The sequence below is a fragment of the Aythya ferina genome, assembly GCF_964211825.1.
Source record: "Aythya ferina genome assembly, chromosome: 3".
Taxonomy (NCBI): domain Eukaryota; kingdom Metazoa; phylum Chordata; class Aves; order Anseriformes; family Anatidae; genus Aythya; species Aythya ferina.
Window position 1 is genome coordinate 93,711,779 of NC_140298.1, and position 14,247 is coordinate 93,726,025.

At 41.3% G+C, this 14,247-nt stretch overlaps 1 protein-coding gene across 40 annotated transcripts in view; it reads left to right on the top strand.

Annotated features, from left to right (window-relative positions):
* Positions 1-14,247, top strand: part of DST (dystonin) — a 300,235-nt gene that overhangs the window by 214,314 nt on the left and 71,674 nt on the right. For all 40 annotated transcript variants that reach the window (XM_084516227.1, XM_084516265.1, XM_084516238.1 and 37 more), the window contains 5 exons: positions 710-945; positions 2,684-2,813; positions 4,395-4,594; positions 6,084-6,579; positions 7,567-9,041. In XM_084516227.1, coding sequence (XP_084372353.1) covers positions 710-945; positions 2,684-2,813; positions 4,395-4,594; positions 6,084-6,579; positions 7,567-9,041 — 2,537 coding nt within the window. The remainder of the gene's footprint in view (positions 1-709; positions 946-2,683; positions 2,814-4,394; positions 4,595-6,083; positions 6,580-7,566; positions 9,042-14,247) is intronic.

Here is a 14,247-nt window from a genome sequence, read left to right on the forward strand (position 1 = left end):
TACTAAAATCAAAAAATATCTGCCTTCGATACGTCCTTTGAAAACAGATCAAGTCTTTGCTTTCTGAATCAATATGTACTTTTATAAATACAAATAAAAATATAAATAAATAGGAAGAGCTATTTTAGCATAACATATGGATTTTGAGAAAATTATTAGGATTTATGTGATTTGAAACTTTTTAACACCAGCCAACATACACAACATGAACACACTTGTATGTATACATGATGCAAAGACACATTTTACATACATCTGTATTGTTGTATGTGACCAGTTCCTTTTTAGAAAAAAAAGGACCTTATGTAGGCACTCATACATGCTTTGGGATAGCCATGTACTAGGTTTCAAGTCTGCAGTGTTCGTTCTTCTAAATTACAGCCTGCTCAGTACACTGACTGCCTCCTAAGCTCTCTCGCTGATAACACACCTTTATAATGGTACATGACTGTGAGTGAGATACTAATGCAGTAAGGTTAGGCAGTCAAACTAGTAACTGTTAAGAAATAATAATAATAAAAATAATATAAAATAATAGAAATAATAGTAACAAGTTAAGAAATAATTCTTAACATGTTCAGCAGCTTCTGGTTTGGGGAACTATTAGCCATGGTCACTTGAAGTACTGTTTAGAATTTCTTGAAGTCTAAGTATTGCTTGAAGTATATGTGATCTCTAATGTAGTCTTTGTTCATCTTTCCTTTTACAGAACTGACAACTGTTCAACAAGCCATGTCTGATGTAAATCATAGTTATGAAGATTTGGGAGTTTTACTGAAGGAAAAGATTTCAGAACTAGAAAGTATGCTTTCAAAAATGCAAAATATTCAGGAAGAATCAGCCTCAATGATGCAGTGGTTACAAAAAATGGACAAAACTGCATCAGACTGGGAAGCTGCTCCAACTGATAGTGAAGCGGTTAAAGCTCAAGTTGAGCAACATAAGGTACTTCATGTCTTCAGAAAAAAAAATACTCCATTACAATTATTGAGGGAATTCTATCTGAACAATTGCGTCTCAGCATAGCTTAATGTTGCAGAGAGTATTTAAATGATCCAGTAAACAGAAACATGCCAGTCAGGCTTAGAGCAAATCTGGCGAACTGTGTCAGTGCAGTAAAAGGAGCACTGGGTCAGAGAGAATGAATTTTGCATGTCAAAAAATAATAATTCTGATGTCCAATTTATACAGGTAAGAGTATATTGATTATGCAGTGTACTTTTTTGATATCTTTAGTTGTTTAAGCATATTTACTGGATTGCTCATAAGATCTGTGCATCTGTATCTATCCAAAAGCTGTTTCTGCAGCTGCTGGTTCACTGACACTCCACAGACCTCCCCAGCTCTGCAGCTGCAGAGGCTTATGTCTATTCCAAGGCGGTGTTTCCCTTCAGCAGCCATGTCATGCTTGTTTAGTCGTATAGCTGCACAAACGTCTCCTCCCCTCTTTTTAATTGGTATAAGAAAATCACTGAATCAGGAATAAGCTTCTGTCCTGCTTAAGCTCTGGGGAGATATGCTACTCGCAATGAAGGACGATATTTACACATGTAAGGGTTTATCTGTAAAGTGAAATGTAATGTGTAGCTAAGCTATTGAAGAGAAAATTCTTCCCTTGTCTGTGACAGGATAAACAAGGGCAGAATTTGATCCTGCTGAAGTACTTATTTATTTATTTATTACTTACACATTTTGGGGTTCACCCTTAAAAATTAAACTGAACAGCTACTGATTTTCCTTAAGTTTGACTTTCTTCAGACTCAGGTAATATTCAGTCCCAGAACTCAGAGTGTATGTGGAAAACTCTTCTTCCTTCATTTGTAACAAAGACCATTCAAAGCTGACAAGACCATCTTACTCTCAGTGTAATAACAGAAGAGTGTTCCTAGCCAGATGGAAAACTGCATGATTACTCAAGCAAGTCCTTTTGATACAAACGGACCTTTTACTAAAAGTTCTAAACCAAGCACAGATCTGTTCAGTGCTTATTTTAGTGTAGTGTTGTTTTTTGGGGGGATAGTTAAAATGCAACTCCTCAGTGCAAATTCTGTGACTTCAGAATGTTGACGTAAGAGACCTTTCCTGGGCATAAGACTGTCCGCTTCCATCTGTAAGAGCTGCGTGAGGTGTTCTCAAGGAACTGCTTGGGCATCTTAATCCCCTGAGTTTAAGTCTGCACTTAAGCTACTGTGCTCTCTAAATGACAGTTCTAGATCATCTACAAGAAGCAGTCAGTCTGTGACAGCAGAACTTTCAACGAGGTAAATGAGTCCACACAGAGCTCTTATACATTGCTGCTTAGCTGGGTAATTTCTGCTTTGAACCTCACTGTGCACTAGTCAGTTGGCCTTATGTACAAGAACAGATTCCAGTTATGTGCAAGTATGATAAGATTTAGCGGATCCGATTTATCCGAATTATTCTAATCCTTTCGTTTGTTCAAATTAAACAGTAATTGTTAATATTAACGTTGCTTACATAGATGAGGTCACTCCAGAAAAATATGACCAGCCAATACATGCCATTAGAAAGGGTTTTGAGGCTCATAGCAGAAAAGCAGTATATAAGTGCTAGGTATTTATGGTTTACTTTCATGGTTGCTATCTCAGAATTATGGACTTCAAAAATGCTTTACAGTTTATCTTTAGTCTTACATTTATTTTTTTACCATTTGATTTTATAGCTATTTGAAACTGAATTAAAGCAAAGCGCAAATAAAGTACAGGAGCTAAAGGACAAAGTGACAGAGCTGTTGGAGAAGAACCCAGACTCTCCTGAGGCACCCAAATGGAGACAAACATTGGATAAAATAGGTACTTCAGTAAAGCTGTATTATAACTCAGACTGATTTAGAAGTTGTTTTATTACATTTTTAAAAACATATTAACAATCACACTTGCTCCCTCCTATCCCTTAAATTCTGTGGAAATAAATCCCTTTACAAGAGGGTGAATCTGGAGTAATTCCACTGAAGTTGGTGGACTTTGAATTTATATCAGTGCAATTAAGAGAGGCTATAGCTTGACTCCATGTTTTAGAAAGCTTTACCTTTTTCAGACAGTGTGTGGCTAAGACTTGAGAGGTCAGCTATTGCTCCAGATACATATGTAGTTGTTCTTACAAAAAGTGCTACAAACAAGTCAAGTTAATACTATTTTCATATAAATAACACTTTGAGTTGTTGGTAATGCCTTTCCCTTGCACTGATGGCTTTCGTCATTTTGTGGTTTTGATGTCTTTCTGCCATTTTCTAAAGCTGACTTCATAAATTTTGCCATAAAAATTGGAAATTGCCATGCTTGTACATTAGATTTTGAGATAATGCGGTGTGTAGTTGTTGTGAGCTTTTAAAAGCTCTTCTTAGGTTTGTCATATTTTAAATAAATCATAGATCAGTCAGTGTTTCGTACTAATAGGCATATGTGAATAAATAATAATAGCTGCACCGATAGCAATTGTAAAGGTAAATCTGTCTTTTTAATAAGTGTACTTCCAAAAATTTAGGTAGCAGGTAGCAGTTTAGGTAGCACATTTCTTCTCAAAGAAAATCTGAGTAGTGCTGAAAGAGAATTAATTCAGAATGAACAGGGATCAAAGTCAGTGAAGTGGCACAAGAAAATGAAAAAACAGACATGAATTCAAGGACAGGGAGCGTTAGCAAAACGCCAAAGCTGAGTCACCAAGCACTGACAGTATCACAGAGGGAAGAGGAAAGTTAAAAGACCGTGAGGCTCAATGGCTACCTTGAAAGCCACTTGCTACAAGTGGTTTTCATAGTTTGGCCTAGGCGAACCTAAGTTCACACAGCGCTTTTGAAATACCTGTGTAAAGAAGTATTCTCATTGCCTGTCATAGGTGCCTGGCTTTGAAGTCTAAATAAAGCAGTTAATCTCCACAGGCTCCCAATACAGACATTTGAAAGAGGTGTGCTCCTTCAGGAGGCATTTCAGAGCAGAAACCTAAATTATGGCTTAGCTTCACCCTTGGAAAGGTATCTATTTGTGTCTACTTACGAAAAAGGAAGGCTAGTTGACCTAAGTCAGGCCCCTAATTTATAAGTGAGTACAGCCCTTCGGCTTTTATGTCATTCGGAATCAAAGCCCAAATGTGGTGGTATTTCACGGAGTAATATTCTAATCTAATTTTATTGCATGTTGTACATTCATTGTTCTAAAAATGCTGCATGTGGCAGTGCTAAACTGCAGACCCTTATCCAAGTGTATATGGATCTGCCTGTTAAAAGATCTATTTGCCGAGTCACTGCAACAAGGCATCTGGAGTTAATCAGCAAGAAGCCTTATTAGAGTGCTCTGTTTACATTTCGTATATAGTCTGCTGTCTGACAGCCCATCTGCTAGAGCATGCATGCAATATGTTAACGTTATCGTTGTTAGATTCCAAGTGGAAAGAGCTCAATCAAGTTACATCTGAGAGACAACAAAAACTGGAAGAGTCTTCAAATTACCTGACCCAGTTCCAGACAGCAGAAGCTCAGCTAAAGCACTGGCTCGTAGAAAAGGAGCTAATGGTCAGTGTGTTGGGACCCCTGTCAATCGATCCAAATATGCTGAATACACAAAAACAACAGGTTCAGGTGAGTAAGAACTGCCAACATGCATTAATGATTTGTTTTTTGTTGGTGGTGGTTGTTGGTTGTTTTGTGCATTGTTTGATGTTGTTTTTTGCTATTAGCAAAGCAGTATCTTGCATTTAGAGTGAGTACAGCCCAGTTAATAGAAGCTATGTTATTTATCAGCAAATATCAGCTTAAGGTATAGTTGGCTACAGCAATTAGAAGAAAAAATTACCATGAGAATGAAGAGAGATCAGAACAGCTGAAGGAAAAAATGGTCGGGACTTACCCTTGAGGAGATACTTATCCTCAGATGTATTTTTTGTTTTAACTGTCCTGCGATTTGTCTGTAGTCTAATGAAAGCAGTCCTTTGAAGTTTTATTAATTTGAGTGTGTGTAGGTAACATTTTGTGGTCAGTTCTCACATACAGTCTATGCTGTAGTTTGAGATTTTGTTCATTTGACTGTGCCAATAGCTAATAAAAATAAGAAAGCAAGTGAAACGTAGTATTGTGAGTACGTATGGAGCCAAGAGAATGAAGGATAGATGAAAAATATAAAGAAAAAGTGTAGTTTGCCTACAGAAATGAAGCAAACCACAGACAAAAGAAATTAAAGTTGAATCAGACAAAGTTGAAGAAACTATAAATTCTAATTTCAAACATTTCTGTTGCTGCCAGTTAATTTGAGCTGTGACAAAAAATAACATTCTTATTTTGAAAAAGTAATATTAAAGCTGGCATATCCATATTGATTAAAATAAAGTGTTTAAGACGTGAACTATTTTCTAACGCTATGTGAAAATGACTTAAAATTGGTCTGTAAATGCTTCAGAAATGTAGACAGCTGGCCTAAGACTATCATGTATCACTTAGCAGTCCTTAGAAGTTAAACCTTGTTGACTTAAGAAGAAAGGGTTTGGAATGCTCTGTAAAGTAAAACCATGATATTTGTCCCTTTTTCTACAGGCACGTTTGAGTTATTGTCAAAAAACAAAGTACTGGGAACCAGTGATATAAACTTTAAAGGTTTTACAGTATACATTCAGTCATTTTGTGAATCATCCAAATATATTCTCTGTGCCGTAATAATACATTGCAATATTATGTCACTGCACACCTTCTTTGAAGTCCTATCTTAAGACAAACTTCAAAACTGTCTAGGAAAGAAGACACTGCTTGAAACTAAATAGTGATTATTTTTCTTGGTACAGTTACTTAATTGCTGTAATATTAACAACATTCATTGTTTACTTGTGTCTACTGTTTGAATTTCCATTAGATGATCTGTAAACTAACTTCTTTTGTTGTTGTTCTTTGATGTAAACGCTGAGAAACAACACTCAATTTATGTGCAGAAGATGCAATTATTTCACTGGCTTTTTAAACCCAGAGATTGATTACTCAGTAAGGGAGCTTAACTACACCAAATTCAACATAGTTTTTGTCAGAAGCATTTTGCTTCCTTTTTCATGAGGTAAATGCTTCTAACAATGTTCTTTCTTCCCAGATTCTGCTCAAAGAATTTGACACCAGAAAGCCACAATACGAGCAGTTAACTATGGCTGGCGAAGGGATCCTGAAGAGACCTGGTGAACATCCTCCCTCTCATGAGGCTGTGAAAGAGCAACTGGCAGCTGTGGCACAAAAATGGGACAACCTCACTGGCCAGCTGAGTAACAGATGTGACCGAATTGACCAAGCCATTGTGAAAAGCACAGAGTACCAAAGCCTCCTCAGAAGTCTGTCTGACAAGCTGAGTGCCTTGGATAGCAAACTGAGCAGCAGCCTGGCTGTGAGCACACAACCTGACGCTGTGAAACAACAACTGGAAATTGCTAAAGAAATGAAGGAGGAAATAGAACGGGAAATGAAGAATATAAACGCAGCTCGAGCTCTTTGTGAAGAGCTGTCAGCACTGGTTGGAGAAGAGTATTTGAAAGCAGAACTTACGAGACAGTTAGATGGCATCCTAAAATCGTTCAAGGATATTGAGCAAAAATCAGGTCAGTATTTATTTAAAAAGAAACAGTAATAAAGGCATGAAATTAAGCATCATTTTCACATTTGTCTTTATAGTCAGTAGTGATATGTTGAGTACGCTGAGCCTAATGCCAGCTCTTTACTCAGTCCAAACCCTAAGCAATTGCATGTTGAAACTTAGGAGAGAGTCTCTGTACCTTGAAAAGGCAAAAACAATACTTAGATCTCTAGCGAGCAGTCTGGAAAAGAATTTGAAACAAGATAAAAGTGCTGATCTTCTCATCTCCCTGCCTTCAGGTGCATCCTTACTGAATTTGGATACCAAAACAGAGGGTGCAGTTCATTGAACTACTTAACTGTGTAGATGCAGAGAGGGAGCTAAAATTGTTACTTTTAGGCACGCACCAGCGAATGGCCTGCCAAAAGTAGTGGTAATACACAACTGTGGTATAAAAGTGAGATACAGCTGCCTGTGAGAAGACTGAGCTGGTAGCCTTTTCTATCCTGTGAACAACGGAGCTCAGCAAGTAATGCAGTGCAAGCAATATCATACATTTCTCTTCCTGACAGCCTCAGGTTTAGTTTGTTCATTTCCTCTGGTCACAAGGAACTTCAAACGATTTCCCTAAACACACATATCGCCTGCAGGCTCAGTTAGATGCTGCTGGGCTAGATTACTTGATATTCTCTGTGCTTATACTTCGTAATACCATTAAACGTGACTGTGTGCTTTTTACCCTCCAAATCTGCCTGAATGGGATTCATGTAGACACAAACTGGCTGAGCTCAGCTGGTTTGGTTCATGTCCAAATGCCTTCGCTGCTCTGCTGGGGTGCAGATACAAGACTATCCCTTGCCAGAGGCTTGGTTGTCAGCAAGTTAAGCACTACATACTAAGGACCTGCTTTCTTCACATTAAAAATAATTCATAATAAAATCAATATTATTTTTTCACTGAATACTAGGAGATTCTGATAATGGGCTTCTGTGCTATCTTCTCTTCTCTGTAGATAACCATGTTCAGCAGCTTCAGTCAGCGTATGCCACTTCTCATCAGTTCCAGCAAATGTCTAAGGACTTCCAGGCCTGGCTAGACAAAAAGAAAGAAGAGCTGAACCAGGCTCGTCCTGTGTCAGCCAAACTTGAAACCTTGCAGTCCTTAATTGAAGAACAGAAAGATTTTAAGAAGACTCTGACCAATGAAATTGGTTCGTATGAAAAAATTGTTGCAGAAGGAGAAAGCATCTTACAGAAGACTCAAGGAGCTGACAAAGCAGCCTTACAGTCCCAAATTGCCACACTCAGGAGTAACTGGGATGAAATGGATAAGCAGGTAAAAGAAAGGCAAGATAAATTAACAGACTGTCTGGAGAAAGCCCTCAAATACAAGCAGCATGTAGAAAATTTGCAGCCATGGATAGAGAAATGCCAAAGCAACCTGTCTGAATTAAAAGTTGGCATCAACCCTGCAGAAATAGAGAATTCTGTTGTTCAGGTGAGGGCTTGGCAGAAGGACCTGGATAAACATCACGGGATGGTGGAGCTATTAAATAACACTGCTGAAAGTTTGCTCAGTGCAAGTGAAACAGATAAAGAAATTGTTAGAGAAGAAACCAAGGCACTGAATCAGAAAGTGAATACGGTCACAGAACAATTACATAAGAAGAGAGAGTGCTTGGAAAATATGGCACAAAGGCTGAAAGAGTTTCAGGAATCATCCAAGGAAACAGAAAAACAGCTTAAAAGTGCCAAAGAGCATCTGGAAGCTCACGATTCGCTTGGACCTCAGTCATTCAGTAACAAACACCTGACAATGATGCAGGCCCAGCAGAAGGCTTTACAGACCTTAAAGCCTCATGTTGATTTAGTAAAAAAGCTTGCCCAAGACCTGGTGGTAGAAGCTTCTGATTCAGCTGGTGTTTCTGACCTTTTGCTCCAAGCTGAATCTTTGGAGCAGGAGTACAATGCAGTGAACCAGCAGGTTGAAGATAGGTGCTCGTTCTTGGAGACAAAACTTCAGGGAATTGGCCATTTCCAAAACAGCATCAGAGAGATGTTCTCTCAATTTGCAGAGTTTGATGACGAACTTGATAGCATGGCTCCAGTGGGGAGAGATCTTGATGTACTGCAATCCCAGAGAGAGGATATAAAACGTTTCCTGAAAAAATTGGAAGATCTCATAATGAATAATGAAAATGCTAATAAAAACTGTAAAATGATGCTAGCCACAGAAGCTGAAGCTTCTCCTGATCTTGTTGGTATAAAGCGGGACTTGGAAGCATTAAATAAACAGTGCAACAAGCTCCTAGACAGAGCAAAAGCCAGGGAAGATCAAGTGGAAGGTACAATTAGCCGTGTTGAGGAATTTTACAGTAAGTTAAAAGAATTTTCCAGTCTGCTTGGGAGAGCTGAAGAGCACGAAGAATCACAAGGTCCTGTTGGAATGGAAACAGAAACCATCAATCAGCAGCTGGATACGTTCAAGGTAGGAACGTTTCTTTCTTAACTGCTATCGTGTGTTTTAACACAATGCAATTTTTTATTCAATATCAGTGTGGAAATGATTGGTAAAATCATCTGAGACCTTGGACAAGTCTTCTCTCACATCAGTCAGTTCTACTTGTATGCATTTTATCTATTTTAAATAGTATATCTTCTCTTGCTCCAGAGCTTTCTTCTGCTATCGATTGCTAGACATTGGTGTCTTTGCAACCCAATTTTTGCAGTTCCTTTGACCCAGGTCTCTCTCTCTTCCTCTCTTCCCAATCCTACTTCTTTGTGCAATCTGTCTGCCTTACCAGTTTTTGAGAACTCCATATTGTTTCTGTTCCACTGTCCATGTATCACACAAACTTCCTTTTCCACGTGGTGTGAGTTTAGACTCTGGTGTTCACATACCACAGTCCATACTCGCTTCATTTACGTGACTAGCTTTCTTTTTTCTTTTTCTTTTTCTTTCTTTTTTTTTTTTTTTTTTTTTTTCACACGGTTATAGGCAGCAGTGTCTGAGTGTTTAACACCTTACCACTGTCCAGTTTTACCGCATCGAATCCAATCCTTACCTAGAAATATACTGATAAGAAGAATTCAGGTTAAATGAAACTCCTTTTACAGAAGGAGTTCGTTGTAGCATCCTTATCCAAAATGCACTTGGGAGCCTCTGTGCGTAGCTTTTTTAATATGCCAGTTGGCAATTGTTGTCCAGCTCAGAAAAATACATTGCAGCAATACTGGGTGTAAAGTGTAAGGGTGCTTAAGTGCTGAAGCGAAGTGCAGATCTTTGCAGATTTTAGGCTACAAGAAATGAATTTGCAGTGCTCACTGGGAAGGTTTATAAGTTACGCAGGTGTAAGCAGTACTTGAAAAAGCTCCTAAATCTCCCACTGGCTGTGTAGTAGCACTCAATCTCATGTGCTGCTTTGGATTCATTCCGATCTAGTGTTGGTTCAAATGTTTGTGTGACTTGTAAATTAGTACGCAGTTAATCCTAAAACAAGCCTGCACAACGTGATTTGATAAACCATGCCGGCGGAGAGACAGCCTTGGAGAAAAAGTAATGACATGCTTGGCCCAACAGAGGGGGCCTTTTGCTTGTGCAGACTAAATCGTGTTGGAGAGGCAAACCGAAGGCTGAAGGTTCAGGCTGGGAGTTGCAGCTGAAAGTCCCTATCGGTTGCAGTGATCTTTTAGAGTGCATAGAGACAGAAATCTGGAACAAACGGTTACGTTTTTAAGAGATTCCATTAGATTGTGCCTGTTAAATTTGTATGCTAACCTATCTCAAGCTAAAAGGGAAGCAAATGGCTTATCTTTGTATATGGTTAGTAAAACACTTGGGAAATTGGAACGTAACATAGTCGGTGCGGTTTCTTGGCATTGCCTTGGTGTTGTGCTTTGTAAGGTCAATGGAAAAGATGCTCAGCTGTTGCAAAATTCAGGAATGAGATCCTTGTCTGGCCTGTGCAGGAAGAGTGTCCCTGTAACCAAAGAGTGGTAAAAAGACCAAAAAAAAAAAATGAAGAAGGGAAAGGAAAGTAGCGATAGCAGCGTGTTTGTTTGTGTGCTCCAGGATTGTATTTATATTAGATATTTGTAAGCTTAGAAGTGTACTTTGTTTGGAACAACTGTTTCAGGCCATGCAGTTGTTTCTTAGTGAAAACACGATGCCATTAAACAGGAGGTAAACGAGATGAAGAGGTTGTTCAAAGAAGGGAAGAGCAAGTGCAGTAATAAAATCAAAGTGTCTGACGAGTGGAAATAGGGAGAACAGAACAGGGAGTGCTACTGGGTGACTGTAAGTACCAAAGGCATGCTGATATGGGGGGTGTGGGGTCAATGATCCCTCTCCTAATCTGTGAGCACTACTGGCATGCATGGCAGCAAAATGACAGTAGCTGTTGTACCTCTTCATACTCCTTGTCCTTCCAGAGAGCAGTTTTACCCGAGGCAGCAAACTGTAGGCTCCCATCAGTCTTGCTCCACTCGTGGTGCTCTTGCTCACGCGTTTGTGCACGTAGGCAGACACACACAACCTGAAAATGTGGCTCTGGCCACGAAACCCCAGTGTAGCTCCTTATGTCTTTAGCTCCTGTGGTCAAGCACAAGCAACTTCTATTCCTCAGGAGCAAAGCAAAATGCTCTTTGGTAGATAGATTTATCCACATGATGTCTGCAGTCTCTTCAGGGAAGGATCTGGTGTAATGGGCCAGAGGTGGTTTTTGTGGTTTGACTAGTTTTTATGCATAAGAGCAGAGCTTTGTGCGTCTTCTTGGCATGACATTAAAATGCATAGTTATTTAAAAAAACAAACAGACTTGGAGTAGTATTTTATATATATATTGTTATATACACACATCCATATTTGTTTTATTTATATTCCTTCTTTGTAATCCACTTATTCCAGCCAGGATGGAATGTTAAATTGAAAGTAGTTATTGTCAGTGTTAAACTGCATTTATTTACAATGCAGATATAAAACTTGCTTTCTGTAAATGAAAATCCCCCGTGGAGTTCATTTGAAAGTAGACTTCATTAGACTGTTACTTCACAAACTACACCAGGAAGAGTATAATCAAAGAATTTGTCTCAATTAATGTAAAACAGACAAAATTAATTACAGATTAATTCAGCTTTATTAGATGTTCCCTCCCCCAGTCTTTGTGTAAAGCAGATACTGGTAGTAAAGAACATTTCAGTAAATGAGGTCTGCTCAGTTACACTGGGTCTGCCTCCCTTCTTGAAAAGTTAAATACAAAAGAATTGTACAAATGGGGCTGAACGGAGAGCCCTGTGTTGGGGCAGCTACATAGTGCTGGGATGTTGGCGCTTGGAGCAGTATTGCAGCTTGGTTTTCCAAAAGAGAGACAGAAGAACCCCAGAAGCTGAATTACTTTACTTCTTGAAACCTTTGCACAATTCCTTGTACTGCCATAAAGAGGTATTCTTCTTAGTAAAAAAACTACACAGAGCTCTTGCAGCTTTCATCTGTTCATTTGATTTTTGCTTTTATTTTCAGAAGAAATGTAGATGTAGCTGTTAAAGAGGTTACCTTCTAATTTGACTTTATAGGAATTTTTAGCTAGCCTGAGTATTCCTGCCAATGAGCTTGAGCTAAGAGTTTAATTGGCTTATGGTAGTTGTGTGGAGAGTGTCTGTCCTCTGATTTTCACTTTGAAGGCAGATAATGTTGAAAAAATACTCTGAGGTTTCTCTGTATGCTCAAATAAGAAACTGGAAGTGTTGCATTTCCCGTGAGCTGGTTTACAAACGCCATAATAAGCTACTGACTTTGCACAGAATTTACTACTTTTAGGGTCTGTGTTAAAAAGCAAAGCCAAAGAAAGCTGTTCTAATTGCTTTTGAAGGTGACTGGTGCATCTCATGCATGTCCTCAATGTGAATATGGTGGAAAATGGTAAAATATTTTTAAATGTTAATAAAACAATTTTGCAATGCAAAAATTATGGATTTCAGTTACATACTGCCCCTGTAAAACAACACAGCACCCTTTGCATTGAGTAAGGATCTGTTTGTGACTGGGGTGAGAATAAGCACAGATGACAGGTCCTCGCAATGCTTTACTCATCCTTACCATTGTAGTATGGATTCTTAGCTGGAGAGCCCAGAGGTGAGTTTGTTTGACTCATTTTGGTACATTTTGGCTGCTCATGAAGCAGGCAGGATATGTGAGACAGGGCTAGAGAGAATTTGCCGCATGTGACTTAAATATTCTGATGTGTAGCTGGCGATATCAAAGAAATAAATAAACAAAAGGTGTGGTGTGTCTGTGTGCCTTGCATAAAAAGCATCCTGCTCGCTGCTTAACTCAGCAAGCCTCGGCTGATTGTTGCTAATGCCCTGCCGCAAGTTTTAGCACCCAGTGCCATATGCTGTCCTTAAACTGAGCTCCGAACTCCAGCTACACCCAGAGCTCCTCTCCTGAGGAAGGGAGGCCTCTGGCCACGAAGGGATGGTTGGTGCTTGCCCAGCAGGCTGCTTCTCAGGTACCAGTGGCGAATTAACCTGTGGGTCTCCCAGCCCAGCCCATACATTATTATGAGCTACGTGCAAAGCGCTGAGGAGATGGACATGTCCAAGACCTGATCCTCTGTCCTGTGTCACTGCTTTCGTGCTGCTCCCAGTCTGGTAAAAATCATCTTCCACGTATAAGCAGTTTTATTCGTTCATTTTTGCTTTTATCCTGCTGAAAGCCGGGGCAGAGGGGCAGCTGGACCCCTGCTGCCCCTTGCCCCGAGCCTGTAGGCTGGTGCCTGTGAGCCACACACCGGAGGTGAACGGGAACAAAACCGTGTGAAACATTCAACAGAACTCAAAAGCATTAAAGCGAAATTGGTGTCGGTGGTGGTGGGGATCCGTCAAGAGTGAAATTGGGGGCGGATCCGTCAAGATGTCCAGCTTAACTCCCACAGCCAAACGACGGCGCCGGCAGCCCTCAGCTGAGGGACGCCCTGAGGCGTTCGCCGGGCAGGGGCGGGATGCCCGGCCCTGGGGGGGCACGCACCGCCCGGGGGGAGCCAGCCGAGCCCTGTCACCCTCCCTGCCGCCCTCCCTGTCACCGTGCCGGCCCCGGCGTCGCCGTCGGGGGGCAGCAGGCGGCGGGGGGCCGGGGAGGAGGTGGCCGGGCACCGCCTCCCATCCGCCGGGCGCGGGGAGGCCGGGCGGGGCGGGCGGCGGGGGCAGACGGTGCCTGAGAGGCAGGCGGAGGGGCGTTGCTGCGGGAGGCCGCCCTGCAGCCGCCGGGGAGCTGCCGGGCTCCGCTCCGCTCCGCTGGATGGCGGCGGCCCTCGTCCTGCCCTGCCCGGCTCCCTCGTCCCGGCCCGCCACCGCCACCGCCTCACCGCCGCGCCTCAGGGCGAAGGGGCCGTAGCGGGGCGGGCGAGCTGCTGGTGCCTTGCCGGGGGGAGCCTGCGAGTGGGGCTCTGCTCCCCTCCGCCGCTGCCTTGGAAGGGGAGCAGCTCCCCGGGACGGGGTCGGGGGGCTCAGCAGCCCCCGGTTGTTTTTTTTTTTTTTTTTTTTATCTTTTTTTTTTGGCCGTGCCTCAGGGACGCGATGCTCGCCCCTGCGAGCGCCGCCGAAGAGCTCGGGACGAGGGGAGAATGAGCCGCCCCTCAGAGCGGGCTCATCCCCAGCCGCTGCCAAAAACAAAGTCAAGGGCTCTCCGATGCTTCTGG